This window comes from Perca flavescens, chromosome 3, assembly GCF_004354835.1.
Source record: "Perca flavescens isolate YP-PL-M2 chromosome 3, PFLA_1.0, whole genome shotgun sequence".
Taxonomy (NCBI): Eukaryota; Metazoa; Chordata; class Actinopteri; order Perciformes; family Percidae; genus Perca; species Perca flavescens.
This window is the reverse complement of record NC_041333.1, coordinates 18,645,871-18,664,373: the sequence shown is the minus strand read 5'-3', so window position 1 is coordinate 18,664,373 and position 18,503 is coordinate 18,645,871. Positions and strand designations below refer to the sequence as shown.

The 18,503-nt window shown below is 38.8% G+C and overlaps 1 protein-coding gene across 2 annotated transcripts; it reads left to right on the top strand.

Annotated features, from left to right (window-relative positions):
* Positions 1–886: 886 nt before the first annotated feature.
* On the top strand, positions 887–17,584 carry trarg1a (trafficking regulator of GLUT4 (SLC2A4) 1a). Of its 2 annotated transcripts, XM_028572817.1 has the most exons (3): positions 887–1,907; positions 16,558–16,684; positions 17,014–17,584. In XM_028572817.1, exons 1-3 carry the CDS (start codon positions 1,500–1,502, stop codon positions 17,019–17,021), a joined length of 543 nt encoding a protein of 180 aa, XP_028428618.1. In that variant the 5' UTR covers positions 887–1,499; the 3' UTR covers positions 17,022–17,584. The 2 variants fall into 2 exon arrangements, with proteins under 2 accessions (XP_028428618.1, XP_028428619.1); XM_028572818.1 differs by lacking the exons at positions 16,558–16,684; positions 17,014–17,584 and adding an exon at positions 3,194–3,563.
* The last annotated feature ends 919 nt before the right edge of the window (positions 17,585–18,503 follow it).

Here is an 18,503-nt window from a genome sequence, read left to right as displayed (position 1 = left end):
AGGACCATGAACTGTAATTATGCTAAAGAGGACAAATAATGAAATAAGAGGCTAATAAAATGAATTTGTTTTTACCTTAAACAGTGTGGTGTGGTCAGTGTTTTAGGCTAGGCTATAGGCATACAAGCTTTCAAATGTTCCATCACTTTTTAACATCCTGGCTGTAGATAAAGCAGGATATTCATTATAGGCTATTTAATTTAGGGCATTACATTTTCGTATGCCTAGCAATACTTTTCTATGGCTTAATAATGATTGAAATTCCATTGAAATCACGTTGATCCTTAGTTCAGTTGAAATTTCAACATTGTTTCAATATTCCTGATAATTGAAATACCATTGAAATTCCGTTTATCTATGGACAGGATTTCAACTGGGCGCCTCCCTAGGGAGGTGTTCCAGGCACGTCCAGCTGGGAGGAGGCCTCGGGGAAGACCCAGGACTAGGTGGAGGGATTATATCTCCAACCTTGCCTGGGAACGCCTGGGGATCCCCCAGTCGGAGCTGGTTAATGTGGCTCGGGAAAGGAAAGTTTGGGGTCCCCTGCTGGAGCTGCTCCCCCCGCGACCCGACACCGGATAAGCGGACGAAGAAGATGGATGGATGGAGGATTTCAACGTTGTTTCAATATTAAAACAGGGTGCAAAATGATGTTGAATCAACATCAGAATTTGATGGTGTTTCAATGACTTAATGTTGACAATGGAATGTTGATTTAACATAGTTTCAATGACTGTTTGCTGGGTTAGGCCTAGGTCTACTGTATACGGCTAATGATACTGTATACGGCTTTTATTTTGTGTTTCGTAACCGGAAGTGCTCTGATTTAATATGGGTGACTTGACACTGGTCCCAAGTTGAGTTCACTTGCTGTGCTGCTGCTTCGTGAGACAGTGGATGATAGGACAAAAGAAGGTGATTTGAGGGTCTGTTCTGAGAGAGACGCCTCACCTTCATCCTTCAGTGTATAGAAAAGGAAAGTGAAGCGTTTAAAGGCTACTTTTCAATGGACATACACTGACTTAAAGGAAAGTGGTAACTGGATCAAGTCGGGCGACAGGAGCTCCTCTGATTGAACTGATCCTCCTTGGATGTATCAGAGAGGAGGGGACGTTTTATCATCTGATCCCCTTTTGGAAATGAGCTACACGGCGGATGTAAAGGAAGGTGATAGAAATTCAAGAGGAAGAATGATATCTGCAGGAATCGGGCTGCTTTCATCTCCTCTCTGATTTTATACTTTTTAGGGGGTTGATCTGTTACATCCGAGCTTTTGAAAGGACCTTTTAAATCAGCGTCAGTAATAATATAATTTCCATCCACCCACCACAACTCAGCTGGGTGATCACACTCATTCAACCAAAGTTGAAAGATTAGTTGTAAAAACTTGCATTCAGTTGTATTATGGGATGTTGTTGCCTAGCCTGTAATTGATTTTTCAACCAGTTTTTAAAAAATATTCATTTTCTGATCTAATTTGATACAATTGAGACTTGAACATGGCCATCAACACGGACACCGACTTCCTGAAGTCCAACTTAAGTGAGGGCGGAGGAGGCACCCAGGCTTCGGACCCCTACGAGACGGAGAAACTCCTGGCGCTGACCACCGAGCCTGGAGGAAATGGGATGAAGATGTCCACCTCCTTTACGGTCAACATGGACAGCGACAAGGGCCAGGAAGCAGACCTGAACGGCCACGGCGTTGCCGTGAGATCGGGCTCCGCCGGAGAGCTGGGCGCCGCCGCCCCCCTCTCCCCGTCCAAGGCCAGTCTGAGCCGCTCCTCCACCGGCAACGCTACAGTCCAGGAGACCCCGAAGCCCAAGGATTACCTCATCCTTGTTATCATGTCCTGCTTCTGCCCCGTCTGGCCCGTCAGCATTGTCGCACTGGTGTACTCCATCATGGTGAGTATCACTTTACTGTCTTTGTAGAATACAGCACCAAAAACTATCAAGAAAAACACATTAGCCAAAAGTGCAAAAAGTGGAGCAGCAGAGATGAATGGGTGAATATATGAGGATGGGTCTGAGAGAAGACATGATGATGATGATGATGATCTCTGTACAGCATCATCTCAGTTGATAGAGAAATCAAAATCATAATGAAAACGTGTCTGTATTGTGTGTCTTTAGTTTTAAACTCCATAAACTTAATAATATTCATTTTGTTAAATACATTTGATATCAACATAATCTGGTTCATAAATGTCAAGTTTGTATAACTGACAAATTAGGCAAGATGCCTCCCAGCTATGTACTTCTGCAGGAATCTGTTATGGTTTTATTATCTTCTACAGTTAATGTTTACTGCAGCATGTCGCTACATATCATTGTGATATTTGAGGAAAGTGAGAGGGATATTTCTCTTAACTTAGAAGAGCAATATTAATGTGTGACACAATGGCCACCAAGGTACTTGGGAGGGGTATATTCATCCTGAAAAGGAAAAAAAATAGTTAATTTGTTAGGCCAACAGTCCAACATTCAATTTACAGTCGTATAAAACAGATTAAACCAGCAAATCCTCAAATTTGAGAAGCCAGAACTGACAAATATTTGGTGTTATTATTAAATAAATCACAACCAATGATTAATCCATTATCAAAATATAATAGTCAGTGATTCGTTTTCTTTTTCGACTCAATGGTTCAACTTTTTATTGTCTATCCCACATAATTGGTATCAATTTAAACAGACACCAGTGTCTGCAACTGTTCAGCATTTATTTGTAAAAATCAAATCTCACCCTTTTGACTGCAACATTTATTTAAACACCAAGAGAAAACAGGTTGTTAAAGATGTTTTTCAAGCAATTCCACCAGAACCAGAGAGACCCTCAGATGCAGTTTAACACAGATCTCTGCAGAACACTTACATCAGTTAAATTCTGCGCAGTGATGTATCTGAATATCCTAAAACTCCTCCAGATGTTGTGTATTTAATTTAAAGAAAATTGTTGTGTTCAGGTGCAGTGCAGTTGGCTCTGTGGTCACTGATAAACTCTGAATATCAGGGTTCACTAGAAAAAGGAAACACAAACACAAACACACACACACACACACACACACACACACACACCACACCTAGAGCTCAGTGCATCAAACAACTTTCCGAGTGCTGAGGCTTCAGCTGCTTGTTGTTCTGGTTTAGAGGCGCTGACACTTGATTAATCCTCTCACTGAACGTTTCAGGAGGCAGGAAATGCTGATACAAGATGCAGCTAAGACACTGGACAGCCACACTGGACACAGTTTGATATGCTGCTACTGTTTATTACTCTCCAATCAATATTCTGGTGACACAATCCTCATTTGGTCTTCAACAAGCAGTCTTTCCACCCCATCTATGGACTATTATGTGGCCTCTTCGCATTCATATTGTCGCACATGTAATTGAGCCTACAGGATCTATCTTGAGGTTGCTCTGTGATAATAATTGAAAGCTGACACGTTTCTTGGTGTTACCCTCTGCAGTGGTTAGAGGTCTGCAGTAAAAATGGTGGACTTGTTATTGAAAGCAGCGAGAGCTTGTAGCTCATTACATTTAGCCAGGGCACATTTAGAGATGTCTTAGATATCAAAGCGAGATACCGCCGGGCTCGGTTGATTTAGACATGTAAAAATAAAAAACATAGTGTGAAGGTCAAGTGTGTGTGACCTGACAAGCAAAAGCTTTGTGTCCGACGTGTAAATGATTTTATAATTTAGAATAACTACGGGTACGGTGCAGCATTGATGAAGTAGGCTGTACCCCATTGATGGTGACCCTTGCTTCACTTTGGCACACATATACTATTAAAAAAAACTCATCACGTATGCAATAGGCCAGTGATATTGCAGCAAAGCATTCCAGTATTTACACTTTGTCTTACGATTGTATACAAGTTGATACTGGAGGAAGCTCCTACAAAAGCTGCAGAAGGCATGTAATAACTGGCATGGTTTAATTGTCCCAGCCAATTAGTGCTGTGCTTTTACTATGTCAGTATGTCCCCACCCCCCACCCTTCTAATTTTGACACTCCTCCATCATAGTAAACTCAAATGTGGAAAGTTGATCTTGTAAATTCACAAAGTCAATATCTCAAACACAAAAATGTCAATGTTTGATGAGATAAGAGTTTCAAATACAAATGGCCCAATATTTATTCATATTTACAGACATAATTTACGGCCCGATGATCAAACGATTATTTGTCGTTGTGTACTATACTGTGCTGCACTCTGCATGTGAGGTTGCTCCACACACGGGCAGTACATGATCTGAAAAAAATCTCAGGGATTCACATAACATGACACGGCAGGACTGCACCCTTCAAGTTGTAATTGCCTTAATATTCAGTAAAAAGGTCTTTAGCTGACTGACACCACTAGTGACAAAATCCAGGCATCTGAGGCTCGTCTACTAAAGTACTTAAACTGTACATCACGGTCAAATCCCCCGCTGAATCACACAAAATCCCTTTTGTCTTCTGTTACTGATAAGACCCTCCAAAAATGATCTCTATGTACTCAAACCATAGACTCCTTCAGTGGGATTGAGCTTCATTTGAACAGAATTTTTGTCTACACACAATGTTTTTAACAGGTTGTGATTACAGCAGAGATCTTCAACAAGGTATCTGGGGCCCCTAGGGTCTCCTCAGAGTTACTGCAGGGGGGCCACCAAATTATTGTTAATTTTTTGAAAGTCTTTTCAAAAATTGAAATGTCTTAACATGAATCAAACATATTATTAGCAAATACAAATCAGCCTATTTTAAAAAAAAAAAAAACACATTGGTGATAGGCTTACTGGCCTATACTGTAGGTAAGGTAGTCACTAAGGTAGCTATCCACAGATACAGGTAATCTTAAGGATTTACTTTGCCACATGTATTTGTAACATTAAAACATGATTTATAAAATCATGCCAACAAATATTTTAATAGCTTAGTATTCTATGCACTAAAAAAGTATGTATAAAGGCTTTGGGCTGCCCACCTGTATTGTAGGCCTAGTTTTAAAGATAATTTTTTGGGCATTTTAGGTCTTTATTTCTGTAGGACAGCTTTGACTTGAAAGTGGAGAGAGAGGGGCAATGACATGCAGCAAATAGTAAATCTCTATATATGGGCACCTGCTCTACCAGGTGAGCTACCCAGGCACTCTTGTAGGCCTAGCTGAAGTAGTAGGCTGTCCCTGTTCCATCACTCTTTCAGCTAAGGGGTCCTTGGCTTACAAAACGTTGAAGACCCCTGAACTACAGTACCGTATATCCCTTAAACAGTGTTACATCTGTAGGGAGTTTCGGTCATCATTAGATATCTACTGTAGTTGATGAGATTGGAGGTCATCAAAAGCCAAACAAAGCTGGCAGAGGAGATGGAAACTTCAAACATAATAAAGGCAAATTACATTTGGTGGATCATCATGATCTGAAAAACTAAGCAAAGTGTCTTGTTATGTGCAACCTCTGCCTGTGCCACAATGTGTAACGTGCAAACCTCTTCAGTGGTGAAAAGTAACTAAGTACATTTCCTCACGTACTGTACTTAAGTAAATTGAGTATTTTCATCTCATTCCACTTTCTACTTCTACTCCACCACATTTCAGGGGGAAATATTATACATTTTATCTCACTACAATTAATACTGTAGGGCTGGGTATGGTTTAAAAAATTACGATACCAGTACCAATACCTGTACCCTTAGTACCATAAGTGATACGGATGCCAATATAGAGTACTTCAATTGATTGTCGCTGGACTCTAACACACCACAGATTGGATAAGTTGTAGCTGCTGCAGCAGCGGGCCAATCACACGTCGCATTAAATTGAAGAAGGCTTGCAGTGATTGGCTACGAGCAAAACCATACAAATAGTAATTTTAGATCTGGGAACAAAAAGGATCAAATGCAAGTATCGTTTGACTGAAGTTTAGATACTTGGTTCTGGGTTATAAAGTATCGATACCCAGCCCTAACAATTATTTGGCAGCTTTAGTTACTGGTTAAGTTATGGTGTCACTTTACGCTCTGGGTAATAGTGACATAATTTCTCACAATTTTCTGAATTTTTACAAACCAAACAATTTATTAATGAAACCACCTCAACCAACTACAACTGTAAAATCCAGTTTTTACATGAATGCAAGTAATAATAATCTAATAATTTAATAGTATATTTTTTGTGCATACTGTTCATTTTTCAAGTATATTTTCGTGATTACAATATACTTTTAATGAAATATAATTTTCAATGGAGTATTTTTAGTGTGGTATTAGTTATTTTACTTAAGTAAATGATCTGAATGCTTCCTCCAATACTGAACCTCTGTGTCTTGTCTTGACAAACATTTGCATTAATTATCTGGCAGGATTTTACCAGGAGTCTTTTAGTGGCATTAGTAGTAACTGTTGTGTCAGGATTTTAACTCCTGTTGGCTGATGGCAGCTTAGTTGTTATTTGTGTTTTTCAGCGCACTTTACTTCTGACACTGTGAAGCAGCCAGCTGTGCAGCAGCCAGCACTCAGATCTACAGATAAACAAGGCAAAGGCATTGCAGTAAGGCCATTAGTTTTGTAATATCACTCCTGTGGGCACTACACACCAAAGAGAATATCAGGCAATATCAGGCAGTATCCACGAGACAGCCTGTATTTCCTCAAGCCATCATCATGAAACCACTGACTTTCACAAGTCATGTCTCGCTAATGGCATGGAGAATGTGTGTGTGTGTGTGTGTGTGTGTGTGTGTGTGAGAAAGAGAGAGAGAGGGGCGTTGACAGAGGGCAAAAGAAAGAAAAGTGAAGGAGGGAGAAACTGGAGCTGGCCATTAACTCAATAGGAGGCGAGAGAAGTCTATTTAGTTTATCTGCAGAGAGCAGATTGCAGCAGTTAGCCAAGCTATGTGGCAGCAATCAACATCCTCTTTCTTTCCTGAGGGTATGGAAAGGGGATACGGGCCACGCAAAGAAGATAAAAACATAATTCGCTACAAGGGCAGATGGGTGTAAGAGAGACAGCAAATAGTTCCTATCACTGGATTAGAAAGGAATTGAATCAGATACCACAGTGATGTCAGATAAGTGCAAGTGAGTCAGAGCAGGAAAACCAAGGTTTACAACACTCGCTGTGAACAAATGAATCAAAAGTAATGCGGTTGATACCGCACGATACAGCTCGAGAGTGCAAGCTCACGACTAAGTGCTAATATTCCCCTCGCCTGTGAAATGGATACTTCTAGAAAGTTGAAGAGAGAAACAACTGCTCAACTGCTGTCAAAATGGGAGTTCAGAGGAAACAGCCCCGAATCTAGGAAGTTGTAAACAAAATGTTGAATGGGTTTCTTTTTTCCCCAACATAAGTAAGTAAGTAGTTTGATGTGAAACGCCACAGTTGTATATAATGAGTTAGGCTGTCTGTGGTGGGTTGTTAATGAGTGTGTAAGCTGCCTTCAACATACATTGAATTGGGCTCAGGTTTCAATTCATGTATTAATTCAAAACCTTAGCTTGGTGTAATTGTCCAAGCATATATGAACCTAAATATAACGTTAAAGTTGCACTAATTAATTTTCTTTATTGACAATGTGCAATATGAAAAGAAAAAAACAAAAACAGAGCTAAAAGGAGTGTTTATATTGGACTTACATTCATCAAGCGGACACAAACCGGGCCCCAAATGAATGCTAATGGTGTTATGTGTGATGGTAGGCTAACACGTTCGCCATAGCAACTTTATATGGTGATAATGTGTCAGTGTTGTGTTTCAGCTTGTTCTGCTGTACCCAAGTGGCCAAAAAAAAATCAAGAATGAATGTGGCTTTAACCTTAATATAATTTGTTTTAGTTGCCTATGTCCACCTTCAAACTGCCACATGACCCTTTTATTGTGTAAATATAATCCTCTCGCCATTTACGTATGTTCACATAACATTGACTGCATTTCAGAATTCCAGCGCATATTTTAACTAACTTTTATGAGGCATCACTGTAGGACAAAAGGGAATTGTAACATTAATAATCGATGTACAGACAGGAAACATCAAACAAGGACAAAGTATCCATGTTTTAATCATGTAAACGATCAAAATTTACTATAATTAAAGTACAATCTGTTAGGGCATAATTTAGCCAGTCAGCATCTTTCTGTTCTGGCAGATGGTGCATTGCTAACAACAGGACTGCCAAAAGTTACACCCATCATCATCCACCACCACTTCCAGCAGCAGGACCACCTAAAAGCCAACTTCCAGCTGGCTGCCGCCACAGATCTCTGACAGATGCTCTGGTGGGGAAGGCTTGTGGCTGGCAAACACGGATGATGTGCAGTCAATTATGGGGATTGGAGAGGCAGGGGTAATAGGTTTTTACTGCTCAGACCAGCTTATCCCAGTAATGGGAAGGCCCAAACTGCAGGAGCGTTATTGCACGCTTGGCAGATTTGCCTGTGAAATATGGACTCGCAATGCTGCACTGGATGGATGACTGTGAGTGTGTGTGTGTGTTTGCGTATGTAAATTATTTCTTATTCGCAATCTCATACTGCAGATATAGTGGGAGAGCACTTTAAACTATTGTTGCTAATTATCTGAAGATATTATTTGAAATGTTAAACCTGTGCATGTAATGATATTTTCATTCCACAGCAGATAAAACATGAAATAATATAAGCTTACAGTACAGTGTCATGTTGTGGCTACAAGTGATGGCAATAGAGTACCACCCAGCTTTACAAGGCATGGGGGAGGGGTGCAGGGGTATAGCAGAAGGAGCTTCCAAAGTCAGAAATCTTTAAATCGGGGCTTTAAAATTAACATTGAATAAAATTGTAAAAGTACCCCAACAAAATATAAATTTATTGCTACATGTCCTCCACATTTTTCTTTTTATTGGCATTGTTATTATAGTAATTTATTACACACGAAAGTACATTTTTAAGCCCAAAGTTGATGGCAATAATGAGTCCCCAAAAAGTGCTTACAGGTACAACTTCACCTAATTGCAGTATTTTTCTAATGTGTTATAGTCCAATATGCCTAAGATTTAAGTTATTATTTATAGATGTTAGACTGTAGACTGTAGTAAGTGCATATCAATCCTACATGCCGTCATATCATTAGCCACTTTGTTACCATTACATTTGATTCACACATTCATGTTCCCCTGGGGATGAACTGTAATACCTTTGATGATCCTCTGACTCATCATGTTTATTCACTCTGAATTCGTGCAGTGCCATTATTAGGTCAAAATGTGTCCACTACTTTAGATTATAACTTAAAGGTGCTCTAAGAGATTTGGGTGACGTTACTTCTTCATGACGTTCAAAGTATTTTCAAACAAAACGAAGACTAGCTTGCTCCTCCCTCCTCCTCATCCCGTTCCCCTCCCTTCTGTGCTTCAGCGCACTTCAGCTATACTGTACTGTGTTTTGTGCTAATTAACGGATGTTAACATGCTAGCATGCTAAACTAAGAAGTGAACACAGTAACCATTATACCTGCTTAACATATCATTGAAGTACTAAGGAAATATACATGCATTAATGCTGTAACTGGACTCTTGTCATCTGCTCATGGATTCGACAAACCATCTCCTGATTGGTTATTAGTGCTTCCTTTTCCTGTATCAATCCGATACCTACAGTATTTAGTTACTGATGTGTTTTCTGAACAGGACACCTAGCACTTTGTAAATGTACTGTATAATGTTAATCTCATTTTGTTTTGACAAACACATCACCAATAGCATTGTGCTCTGCTAATATTGACAACAGCGTGCAGCGCTATGAACTAAACTGTGCAACATGACCCTGGATTATCTAAATAAACAGTGGTTCGCTTATTATTGATGTGTTAAATGGAATAATGCATACACTATTAAGGCCTTGTGTTTTTGTGGTGCTAATACCTAGCTTAGTTAGCTTATTTGAACTGTGTTTTCAGTCCACAAGCTAACTAAGATATAAATACAATAAAACGTATGAGATGCAGCTGCAGCTAGAATGTATTTTATAGCTCGATGAATGAGAGCGGTGCCATCATGGATCTGACAGATTTGATCATCCGACCGCATTGAGTGGTTTGCAATTTTAATGGAGATTTTAGTGTAACAAGCCTGAGTCTAAAAGCCTCGCTTAGCGGCCCCTAGAGGCCGCAATGCTCCTTACACCCAACCAGACCAAAGTGGTTTAAACCAACAGCCTTGTTCTCTCTCTTTAACAGCTTAAAATAGCTACAATAACTAAACTATGAATTATCTTCAACCTTGACTTTTGTGAAACGTTTAGTTTCAAAGTAAAAAAAAGAAAAATACGTACCAAAACGGGTAATACAGTTTAAAGAGAGCCATAACATGAAATGCATGGAGAAGAATGAGAATTGTATATGAAATAAAGGGCATAACTGCAAATAAACAATTTTAATTTGATCTAAATGGCCAGTCTCACAGACATAACTACACACCAGCTCCTGATTGTACACTGTCCCTCTCCACCAGGGTGCTGCTTGCTCTCCATTATTAATGACAAGAGAGAAAGGGAGCACTTACTGACTTACTAGCCTCCACCTTTCTCTGCTCAACACATGAACTACAGAGAGAGACAGAGTAATGTGTGTGTGTGTGTGTGTGTGGGCGTGTACGCATACTCGTAGCAGAATGAACACTGGACTCTTTGAGGATAGAATTTCCCATTCAAAAAAATAATATGACCAGATTTACTCTGTGAATCAATATAGACATGTATCAGCTGAGCAAAGCACACACACACACACACACACACACACACAAAATCTCTTGCAGCCCCTGAACAATGCAGAGTGTATTAAACAAGGATGCTGACATAGCAGCCTGCCCTTATTTATAATTTCTTTATTATTCTTACTTTTTAAATCTACATTCATTAATGTTTTCTGTCTAAGCAAGCTAAATAGACAGTGTTTTCTGATTTAAGGTGCTGATGTTGCTTTTCTCTGTAATGTGGATCAATACAGGCTCTACTGGGACTGTGGTTGGACCATAGCTTTACATTGCAGTCCTGGAAGTAAGAAGCTGAAGTGTGTCTCTTTGTGCGAGTGTCAGAGAGAAGAAATCTCTTATTTTACTGTCAGGAGCCCAGATTGACCTGTGCATTGATTAAACGTTTGTGGCTTAAGTCATATTAAAAATGAAAGGAAGTTTTAGAATTTTAATCAGGATTTTTTTTTGTCAATTAAATGTATTATCACCATCTTTCAAAGGCAATATTATGGTTTTGAGCTAATGTGAATAAAGCCATTGAATAAATTGTTACCTAAATTGAATTGACTGAACTGAAAAAAAAACCTATTACATCAGATATTTTGGGTATGCTTTTTAAATAAATATCCAAAGTATTAATATTACCAACAACAGAATCACTCAATAACAAAATCAGGCATCTGTATGTTTTAAAATCTGTAAAAACCCAGAGAAAAACAGGCAGTTTACACATCATTTTAAATGATCTATACTGTTTTAACAAACAGACATAAAACAGATTGCAGTTTCAGTGTACTTATTTAAAAGTAGTTCCCTGGCCAGCAGCACCTGATTTAGTGGAATACCCCAGGGTTGCACTGTCCCCACCCACCTGCACCAAGTGCATTGTGGGATCTGACAACACCCTAGACAGCCTGGAGACAGATAGACAGGCTCATGGGAGTGAGAGGATGAAGTAGACATAGATGAGGGAGGATATCTATCTATCTATCTATCTATCTATCTATCTATCTATCTATCTATCTATCTATCTATATATATATATATATATATATATATATATATATATATATATATATATATATAGTGTTATCTATACTGAAGCAACCCATCTGCACCCTCAGCATTGACTGATCTTGTGATTTAAATATTTTAATTGCATTGTTTTGGTAAAAAGAATGTAAGATGAAAGTAGAAAATGAAATCACTTCTTCTTGTCTTTGGTATGATAAGAGGTCAGTCATTAGACAATAATGTTTATATACTGCTTAATTGGTTTTAATGGGCCATATTTTGTCTTTAAAATATACATATAATTTAATCAGATAGGGGTAGTAATTATTCCATGTAATACCACATTATCTTTATGAAGAAAATCGCCCTACAGAAATATAGTGGTGTAATTTAATATAGATGAGGAGTGAGAGCCATTTCTTGCGGTATTCCACACAGCCTCTGGTTAAAAAGACCAGTTCAGCACCACGGCCAGCTACTACCGTTTAACCCTTTAAAGGTGCTCTAAGCGATGTGACGTGTTTTTTAGGCTACAATATTTTTTGTCACATACAGCAAACATTTCACTCACTATCCGCTAGCTGCCTGTCCACTGAACACACTGTTCAAAAAAAAAAAACGCGGTCTCTGTAGACAGCCCAGCTTCCACAAAGGCAACAAAAACAAACTGTGGCAACCTGCACCACTAAACATAACAAACAGTGTTCCAGCCTATAACCGACGAGAAGGATTTGGGGGTGGGGGTTGGGGGGTTATTGCGCAAAAAGGGGGGTGGGATGGGATGAGGAAGAGGGAGGGGCGAGCTAGCTTCCATTTTGTTTGACAATACTTCGAACGTCAAGAAGAAGTAATGTCACCCAACATCGCTTAGAGCACCTTTTTAAAAGAGTAAAAGATTGTGCCATCACAACATCACAAGTGCTAGCAAATGGCCATGTTGTGGGGTAGGTTTAAATTTAGACATTGTTACACATGATCTCTTCCCCTTCGGTCTTTGATCTTGTTTAACAGAGAATGAGTGACACTTTTCTAATATTGTTTTCCCCCTGAGCCTGACCTCTGTACAATCTCAGTTTACCAGGGCATAGACCCAAAATGTACAGTAGTTAAACCCACCTCACAGGGATGCCGACCCAGGCTGAGTTACACCAGCTGGTATTGTGTACATTGCCCAAGTAGCTCTGGATTGAAAGCTAGTAAATTGACAAGCCAGCATAACTTCATTTCACTGTTTATGAAAGCATTCCTGGACAGTTTTAACCTCCTAGCATGGTGCATTATCTGATTAAAAGATTGCTGACACGGCTGGCATAAAGGGATGATCAGTTGTCCTCTAGCATTCAAATGTTTGGTATAAAGGGGCTCAGTGAGTGCCATGCAAATGTAATCAACACCATCACACTACCAGCAGACTGCAGTGTTTTCACTCTGCGTGATGGATGCATTTAGTCACACAACCAGCGTGAGACAGCAGGAAGTGGAATTCATCAGACAAGGCAATGTTTCCACTCCAATGTCCAATGCTGTTGTTCTTCCTCAGTACAACCTGTAAAATATATATATATATATATATATATATATATATATATAGATAGATAGATAGATAGATAGATAGATAGATAGATAGATAGATAGATAGATAATTTTTGTTTAGTGCTGATAGAAACACAATTGTTTTTTTTAGCACCAATGTTGCACTGATGCTCTGCACACTTCCTATTGGCCTATTTTAATCTCTAACACCTAGTATCATGTTTATTCACTTTTGTTTCCGGTGTGTTCTATCATTTGCATACAGTTTTTGTTTTAACAGGTGAAATTTTCAGCCACGGATTATTACACATTTGGTGAGCTAGTTACTATATATGGAAAGGGATGATGGGTTTGACTTAAATTGAACTCCAGCGTCCATGTTCGTCGTAATGAAGGAACATGTCGTCCAGTTCAGGCATCAATGCAAGTCAGAGGAATATTCTGTCAGGTTTAGCTAAACAGCTAATACCTGTTAAGGATGTAAAAAACAACAAATTGTTCAGCACATTTCATAAATTAAAGCTTTGTATTACAACCAAATCAATGAGGTGATGTCAAGAGTCTTTTGTACACTTGTGTATGTGCCATGTACAGTAGTATGTGTTTAATTGTATCACCAATTAAAAGCAGCCCAAATCTAACCAATGTCGATGAGAAGACATAAAGAGTAAGAGACTCTCAAAGATTAAAGCAATGCACAAGGATTGAGGATTCCCATCTGTCATGCCTCTCAACAACACATACACATAAATCATCCTGTCTCCATATCTGCAGCATACATAAAACAATATATGTACATACAACATCAAGTTGATCTACAACTCCTTCACATTGCTGCGCTCACCTACTCCATCCAATTGGCTCTGCAAGTCACATCAATCCCAATCGGCCAATCTTAAATTGACAATTTTGCCATTCACATATGGGAATAAATTATTGTTGGAATTTTACCTTAAAGTGCTCATTATGGTTTTTGGCGTTTTCCCTTTCAATATTGTGTTATACACTATATCTTTTTGTGCACGTTATAGGTTTACAAAGTGAAAAAGCCCAAATACCACCCCAAAGGGAGTTACCATCTTACCGAGAAAGCACTGTTCACAAACAGCTCTATTGTAGTCCAGCCTTTACTTCCATGCGTCACTTTGTAACACTTGTTATAATGTTTGCCTAGCTGCTAGCGTGGCACGCCCTCATACTCTGCAACTGACTAGCTAGCTGATCTGACCTAGGTACTGCACATATGCGACTCCCAACAAAGACGGAACAGAAGTGTGAAGCTAAAACAGAGAGCTCAACACACAGGGTGAAAAGAGGAGCTGCAGAAATGTGCAGTACAACAAAAATATGGTGTTTTTTGAAAATTAAATCACATAAACCTATTCTGGTACAACCTCTAAATACAATTTATGAAACTGAAAATGAGCATAATATGAGCACTTTAAGGGACTCCGCACCTAGTAGACCAGTCAACATTTCTGTTCTGAGTCATTTCTCCTTTAAAATAACTCCGCCATCAATTAATGGAAAACCACCTGATAAATATTGAAGTGTAACTCTCAGAGAGCTGTTGGAAAGAGTCAAGCTGCCGTACTGTGGACGGAACGTTATCTGGGTTATGTATGTATGGGGAACTCCAAACTGTAAATCCCTTTGGTTGAGGTGTTATTTTCATGTTGTACTGATAGCATTAATGTGGTTTCTGCTGATTCAGCTGTATTTTCTGATAGCTTCTCTCTCACATTTTAACTGTCTGTCACGGAAATATAAAGGTTTTCTTTGTTGCCAGTTGATTGTATTGATAGATTGAATCTCACTGGGGAGTTGTACTTATTGAAAGTCACTGTGGATATGTGAAATATGAATGTCACCACTACAAACTCAACTTAAAAACATTTGGTAAGCCAAAAATAAGAAGCTAGAAGCTAGATGAGTATGGTTTGCAACTTTATTTTGATTTTACATTGTACTTGTACAGGAAATGACCTACAGTATGTAATTGGTTACATCTTATAGGCACATATATGTAGTCCATTTTCCAGTATTTTACACTGATCATACCATAGTCTTAAGGTGGAGGTACATTTTTCCATGCAGTTTATTTCATTGACAATTGATAGCCCCTTTGAATAAATTTCAATATATAGTATAGTATTATGTTCTTCCAACAGAACTCTCTCCAGGACCTTGAGTTGGAAGTCTTCTTAGAAGGTCTTTCATATATATATATATATATATATATATATATATATATATATATATATATATATATATATATATATATATATAAAATAATAATAAATAATAATTTATATCTCCAAGGCTGATTCCCTCTCCAGTTTCTGTTTGAGTGTACAGTGTAGTTGTTTTTTGTTTTATATTTAATTGTATATTCTTTATTTGTATATTTCATAGTATATTCTGTATATTCCCACATCGTTGTGATAAAAGCCAGAAAGGAGCCATCTGAGGTGGTTCGGGCATCTGATAAGGATGCCCCCTCTGGCCCCCCCAGAATGCCTGGAACTCCTCCCTAAGGAGGTTCACGTCTAGCTGGGAGGAGGCCCGGGGAAGACCCAGGACTAGCTGGAAAGATAATATCTCCACCCTGGCCTGGGAACTCCTCGGGATCCCCCAGTCAGAGCGGTTAATGTGGCTCGGGAAAGGGACATTTGGGATCCCCTGCAGGCCCTGCTGGAGCTGCTGTCCCCGCTACCCAACACCAGATGACGATGGATAGATGGATTGTATATTCTATAAGATGTGTGTTATCTTTAATCTTATACACATCAATGAATATATTGACCAGGTTAGGTTAACCATCCTCCATTTGTTTGATTTCTTTACAAAACAAATCACTGACCAGGGGTTATCTAAAAAAAAAACCTTTCTTTTCAAGGTTATATATCTGCAATAGACATGAAAAAGTAATCTAATCTGAAGTATTCTGCGTGGCAAGGGGAGTAATAAGTAAATTGCTTTTCAGTAGAGTGAAGGTCCCTCTATATGTCTATCATTCCAGTGGAATATATACATTAAATAAAGTAACTTCTTTGTGATCTATCATCCCTTTAACTAGAATATAACAACATTCCTTATCTTTGATTTGAGCAGTTAGTTGAAAATGTACCAGAGGGGAATGAAATACATTCATTAACCCCTTTTTTACCCTTATGTGGTATGGTTTGGTTTACAATTATTATGTAATATCTTATACTATGCCTTGCTTAAAATTATCATTCAAATGTTCCTCTTGGTAATACCGTATTCTTTTGTGTTTCTCCAGTCCAGAAACAGTCTCCAGGTGGGGGATATTGACGGAGCCAGGAGGCTGGGTCGACTGGCTCGTCTGCTCAGTATAGTCTCCATCGTCCTGGGCGTTGTCATCATCGTAGTCTACGTCTCACTTTCAGGTACAAAAACAATGACAAGAAGGACACATTTAAAAATACAAAAACTACTCACATTTATACAGTATGAGCCTCAATGATGCAATGTGTACAGTGCATAAAATCAATTTTATGGTTATAGTATAGCGTGTGTGTGTGTGTGTGTGTGTGTGTGTGTGTGTGTGTGTGTGTGTGTGTGTGTGTGTGGATTGATTTAGCAATGCAGCGACTGTAGTGGGCTGACTGTGCAGCAAGGGGCGGCTACCCTTCTGCTCAAAGCCTTCGACACTTGAGCTGCACCAGTCAAGACTTACTCTGACGATGCCATGCTGCTTCTTTTCTTTCTGTTGCAGTAAGCTGACATGGAGGACCTGAGGGGAAAAATGAACCGTGAAAGTCAAACCACGGATGCAATGGGAAAGTCCATTCCAAAAAAAAATAAAAACAAGACATACAATTCCTAACTTAATGCCATATTATATAATTACATCATGACTGACCTCAGAAAGCAAAAAAATAGGCAACTCATGAGAGTAGGTACTGCAGCAAGTAAACAAATAAAAACATTCAGAGAAAAACATCAGAGATGCATGCAATAGAATCCAGTAACATTTGCTTGACAAAAAACAAAAAAAAAAAAAAATGAATGTAAAATTGTTCAGGTTAAAAGAGAGGAAAAAGAAAATGCAGATTTTTATGTGGCCAGGAGTACTCATAAATGTTTCTCTTTTGAAAAACGGACTTCTTAAAACAAAGAAGATGATCGAGAGAGTGAACAATAGACATTTTCTAAGTATGTGGGCTCCTTTGAAAAAGAGATTCTGGGTTTTGGGCTTCAAACTTCCGACAGCTGCATATAATCCTCATATATTCCTTACTGAACCTCTTTCATTCAAAGCATATACAGCTACAAATATATTTGAAATCTGGATATATGAATATATATATATATATATATAGATGTACATTTTTTAAAATGTTTGTATGCCAAGTGGTGCTGGATTTGTTAAGACTGTCACGATGGCTGCTTTGTCAGCACTTGGATTATCAGTGGAAATCCAAGGGTTTGTGAAAAGGGGCAGGGAACACGTTTTTTTATTTTTGTTTATTGAACTAAATAAATAATAATTGAGACCAACTGCATGCCTGAATGTAGACAACCAAAATTCTGCCTTCATTTTGACTGTTATTAGTTGTCTCTTTTCTTGTTGAGTCAGAGAGGCTAACAGATTTGCACATGGAAGAGTGATTTGTGTACATTAGGTGAGTCCAGCCCCCCCCCCCCACCACACGTTTTGTCTCCAGAATCTCCTGGACCTTGCTTTGCTCTGGCAGAGACTATAAACGCATGCCAAAACCTCCAAAATCTTCCAATTCGTTACCACAAAACCTGATTTAGTGGCTGCTGTCCTTCATCTTGTACCCTTGAAACTCCATTTTACATTTTACCTTGTACTACCTTTCTACACCATAGCTCCCCATTTCCCATTACCATTCTTACATTGTAATACAGTGACTGTTAAATGCTATTGTTTCACTGAATGTTTTTCAGCTCCTTGTATTGGTATGAAATGTATTTATATGGGAATATATATTTACTCTGTATATGCAATATGTACGCATGCTTTGGGCCAAACAGGCTTACACACATTTATTTTTTGTAAATGAACAGGCCTATGACTGAGTCGACTACATAACAACAAATAGCATTTAAAGAACCTTTCTTTGAACTCCAAGCACGACAGATTGTCTGTATTTGTCACTTTATCAGAGAGAAGTCACTGTGGCTACTCAGGACTGTTGTATTGACACATTACAGGCTTATGCTACAAGCACAGGTAAC